The 5,106-nt window shown below is 38.9% G+C and overlaps 1 protein-coding gene across 2 annotated transcripts; it reads right to left on the bottom strand.

Moving 5' to 3' along the window:
- LOC107630567 lies at positions 1,480–4,331 on the bottom strand. 2 transcript variants are annotated; one of them, XM_016333753.2, is made up of 7 exons: positions 4,136–4,331; positions 3,299–3,802; positions 3,030–3,208; positions 2,865–2,945; positions 2,665–2,740; positions 2,467–2,541; positions 1,480–2,032 (listed from the first exon to the last, which is right to left on the bottom strand). In XM_016333753.2, the coding sequence occupies exons 2-7, from the start codon at positions 3,795–3,797 to the stop codon at positions 1,839–1,841; spliced, it is 1,104 nt and encodes a 367-aa protein (XP_016189239.1). In that variant the 5' UTR covers positions 3,798–3,802; positions 4,136–4,331; the 3' UTR covers positions 1,480–1,838. The 2 variants fall into 2 exon arrangements, with proteins under 2 accessions (XP_016189239.1, XP_016189248.1); XM_016333762.2 differs by having other exon boundaries at positions 4,091–4,309.

The following is a 5,106-nucleotide window of genomic DNA, read 5'->3' as shown; positions in this document are numbered from 1 at the left end:
TAGTAGTAGTAGTAGTAGTAGTAGTAGTAGTAGTAGTAGTAGTAGTAGTAGTAGTAGTAGTAGTAGTAGTAGTAGTAGTAGTAGTAGTAGTAGTAGTAGTAGTAGTAGTAGTAGTAGTAGTAGTAGTAGTAGTAGTAGTAGTAGTGGGAGGATTGGTGTTATCCACAATGATACATGTAGTATTCATTGTACTTTCAGTAGAGGGGATTAGAGTGGGTTGCCGAGTCAATGAGGAGCTTTCCAATGGTACAAATCACGGTGAAAGATAGGATGGACGGATTAGCAGTGGTGATGTGTGTGTACAATGAACAGTATATTTATTTTGGGTTTGTTGAGTATTAAGTAGAAAGACCTTTGACACAAAACTAAGTTTTTGTCCAAAAACGAGAAAAAAGCCAAAGATTAGGCCCATAATCAACCAAAGTTAATTACTCATCCTAACATTTTATTATCTAACTAAGTTAGGAGCCTCCTCACGTAATTCTATTAAACTTTTTCTGCAATGTCTCTGACACACTGAACATCATGTCTCCTTTCTATACCACTTGTTATAACTACAAATTACCACCGTATATCTACACCATAAAACTTGCCTTGTTTATTTTGCAGCATTTCTGTTAGAATTTTGCAGCAAATTTGGTTTTACGTGTATAATAGTTTTATTAGTTGTAGAAATATGTAAGTGTGTATATCTTATTGAATACAATCAATTTTATTGGTTACAAGGTATCACGTGACATTTTCAAAACAACTCGTATGCATGGATGGTTTTAACTTTTAAACTTTTTTTAGCAACTAACTTATAATAGAAAAATTTTAATACCGGATGTTTTAATTAAAAACAGCACATAGCTCGCGTGATTAGCACAAACGTCCAAAGAATTACAATTTACGTGTATTTTCATGATGATTGTGCAGCAACCAACAATTTTGTTTTATGTTTTGTATATGTTAATCAATTTCATTCAAAGATGTAAACCGAATGATAAAATTAATTCAGTACTCAGCCCGCGCATCGCGTGGGTCGTTTACTAGTTGAACTAATTCGTAACAATGCACTTTTTGGTTTAGCAATTGACGCGCCGCTTCCTAAATAAGAGATCAATCAAGATCCACCAATAAATTAACGACAAGAATACAATAACCAAATCACTGGCGAATTCACGTTAAATCATTCTCTTCTCATGCATGTTCCTTTATGTCTCGATTAACGGTTATAATGGAAATAAATGGCAAGAAGTCTATCAGAAATTGCATCCGGAAATCTTAGATTCGCAAATGATTTCAACAGTTACGTACCCCCCACACATATCAATGATTTCAATGGTTACGTACACCCCCATATCCGGCGGGCCAATATATACCTGCCGCGGCAGCGTGTTCAGTGTTTGGGAGAGAGTGGCCACACCGGTGTCGGGAAAAGCTGGACCAGATTAAAGTCGCCTTCCCAAGGAAGCACCATTTTTGTATGAGAATGGATGGAGTGAATTGTAAAAGTTGCACAGAATCCATCCACCCAATGGTGCATCAAAAGATTCATGACAACTAAACAACACGAGGCATGAATACCAACAAATATAAACCATTAACTTCAGGTTTGTAATGCAATCAGCTCCTAATAAAAGTTATAAAAGATAGTGCAGGTCTCAGACCCTAGCATCACCATCACAAATCCAACAGGGAAAATCCACTCAACCAAGGGATTATAACTGCCGCCAAAATCATCATAGACCTCTATAAGGAAAGGGGTAAGAAGATACAATAGGGGCATAATTCAGAAGTACATCGACGGCGGGTTACGGGACTAGACACCTTGAATTTGAAAGCAACAAGATGCCTTAGTTTCTGCCCCGTCCCCGTGGATGAGATGCACTCCTCTCACCGGAATCTGTCCTTGCTCTCTCCTGCGTGCGAGAAGAGCCTGCTCTACCTTGAGCTTCAGAAATTGTTCGGGCAGGATGACCATGCTCTGAAGAAGGGAGAGCCCACCCACCCTGCCTGGCCTGTGCAGTTTGTTGGTTATCAAGAGCTCCTAAAGCAGAAAAGAGAAACAAATTAAAGATAAGATGATATATTCTAGAGATTAATCATCGCTAGCCCTTAAGATAGGGTTTGTTTTGAGGTACTAAGACAGAGATTAGGAGACTGAGACTCAATATCATATTTGTTTTAGTATCTCCAAAAAGTAGGAACACAGGGGGACTAAAATTTTTAGAGATGAAGACTGAAACTTTAATAACATTTTATACCTAAAATACCTTCATTTCCATTAATTAATTCCTATTTTACCCTTTGTACAAATTAAATTAGAATTTCATTTTTATTTTAATTTCTGTCTCCCACTTTACACCAAACAGAATACTCAATCTCTATCTCTTAGTCTCTGTCTCTCAGTCTCAGTCTTTCCGTCTCTGTCTCTCCACCAAACGCTACCTAAAGTAACAAAAAGTATATTCGGCAACTGACCAATATTCCCAGTCAATTCAGGCAAATACTTTTGACCTTTTTGTTTCCATTCATCTTCAAAACCAGCAAGTTCATCTACAAGATGACAAATTAACAACACAAATCCTTCAGTAACACTATCATAGAAGCATGGAAGTGTGGAACTGCTACAGTAGACATCACATCATAGAAATCATGAATATTGAATCCAAGATATACCTTCATTCAGATTGTGCAAGGTCTGCATGCTGTCCACTCTACCATCCGAATTAAGTTTTCTTGAAAGGGAATGTCCCTATGAAGTAACAAACCAAGTGAAATAAAGTTAATAAGCAGGGCAATTACAAATACACAGCCATAAACCGAAGCAACTTAATCCAATATTATTAATTTGATACCAAAGAAATAGTATTGAATACCTTGCCATGAATGCCTCTGGAAACTCTGTGAGAAGCTTCCCTTGTAGAACTATCAGCCTCTTTGGCCTCTTCAAATGTCACCTAATATGTTGAAGATGGCATCAGAAAACCAACAATACACTAATTCACTCTAAAGAGTTATTTAACCAGATTCTAAATAATCACCCCATCATTGCCGGTCCTCCTTGTCCTTGACGAAGTATAGTATGTTCCATTAGCACCACCATAGCTTACGGTTTGGAAGCAGAAGCTTTGAGTTTGAGGTTCAGCCCTAGCCACATTGAATCTGTTGTTGAATTCATTGTTGTACTCATTCCTAGCCTGCAAGTGCCTGCTTTTCTTCCCTGTAAATATAAACTTTTAGCATGAACAAACCAACCATCCGATTTCAGGAAAAGAAAAAGCAAAAGTACCAACCAACAGCTTCCCATTACCTTCGTTTCCTCCTTTTGGATGTTCAACAAATGACTCACTGCTGGACCTGCCATGCTTTCGTGGATTCTCTTTCTTTGCCTTGTTTCCCTCTTTGACTTCCCCACCTTGATCATCATCATCATCATCATCATCAGAGTTCAATTCCTCAATGATAGGCCCCCTTCGCACGCTAGACTCTGGAGCAGGAGCCTGAGCCTGATGCTGATCAAGAAACCCAGCTGGATGCATATCCTGGGAGAAAGGGAATCCAGGGAATCCAGCAGGGGCAGCACCAAAGGGGCTAGAAGCAAACATGCCTCCACCAAAAGGACTTCTGAAGAAAGGGTCATCAAAAGGGTCCCTTCCCCCAAATAAGCTCGAGATTAAGCTTCCAGGAGGTCCAAAAGGACCAAACCCTCCTCCAAAACCACCACCAAAAGGGTCACCACCAAAATCAAAGAACGGATCCCTACCACCACCAGCACCACCACCAAACCCTCCTCCTCCACGTCGATTCATATTCACTGCAAGCAACAGGATAATCAAACCATATCCCCACAGAAACAACGTATCAATTATCAAAAAACGCACGATCACAAATAGCAACGAAGATTCCAACTTCCCGCAGAGGTTTTATTTTTTTGAAGAGAGTAAATCTTAATTCAAAGTTCAAAAACCACTAGAATTACCATATTATAATGATCCGAAGAACCCTAATCAAAGAACGATTACAATTACAAACACATATCAAATCAAACACATAATCTATAATCCGAAACATGATGATCCAAAACGAAGATCGTCGATTTTACCGAATTGAAAAAGAGCTTCAACGAGAGAGAGAGAGAGAGGCACACCTGAGAGCAAAACAGCAAAGAGTAGAAAAATGATTGAGAATAAGGGGACGATGCTGCTGTAATTGTAATAACGATAGAACAATTAAGAAGGCCAAGAATCAAGGATGCAGAATCCTGACGCGGAAGTTTCTAGTATACGAGGGATGTCCACGTGCACTCACCATATCTCTGACGCTAGATTTTATATAATGGGCTTTCATTCAAATCATTGAAAGTATATACCCATTTTGATCCTCAAAGAATTTCATAAACACTTTAGTCTCCAACTAAAATTAATTATTTGATTAGTTCCTAACAATTAACTCCGTCAGTCACTTAGGTCCTTTTCTCCGTTAATTCTAACGGAGGACAAAATAGTCCTTAACAACTCTAACAGGGGACAAAATGGTCCTTGTTCTCCTCTGATCGGAAACGACACTGTTCTCTCCCAATTTTCATCATATCTTGCATAACACTAACAGTCTAACACTGTAACTTCAAACTACACAATGCATACTCTATAAATTTAATGTTCACAAGAAAAAAATCTTCAACTTGTTCTCAACCAATTCATACTTAGGAAACTAATGCCTATGTCTCTCAACTAGTTGTCGTTTTCGATGGAACTCATGAATATAGACAACAAGTCTGATTTGTTAAGACTCATCGTCGTCGTTGCCATCTCCCTCCTCCTCTGCCCTAACATCTCCATGACTACATTGTCCACCACTCCGATCGCTTCCTTCAACTTCTTCTCCGAATCAATGTTCAGTAATCGCTTCAGTTTCCATATGAGCGGCAACGGTGACATTGCTCGTTGTAATAGCTTGGATGCAACGGTGACATTATTCCGGAAAAGAAGGAATGAAATACTCATTGTCTATTTCAAATGAGAATTTGCATATGATGTCCTAATGTCCAACAATATATATTGCTTGCCGGAGAGTGGAGAAAGGCGTGCCCTTGGAGTAGTTGTAGAACTTGGTCTTGAG

This window comes from Arachis ipaensis, chromosome B01 (genome assembly GCF_000816755.2).
Source record: "Arachis ipaensis cultivar K30076 chromosome B01, Araip1.1, whole genome shotgun sequence".
NCBI classification, from domain to species: Eukaryota; Viridiplantae; Streptophyta; class Magnoliopsida; order Fabales; family Fabaceae; genus Arachis; species Arachis ipaensis.
This window is presented reverse-complemented; position numbering and strand designations above follow the sequence as displayed.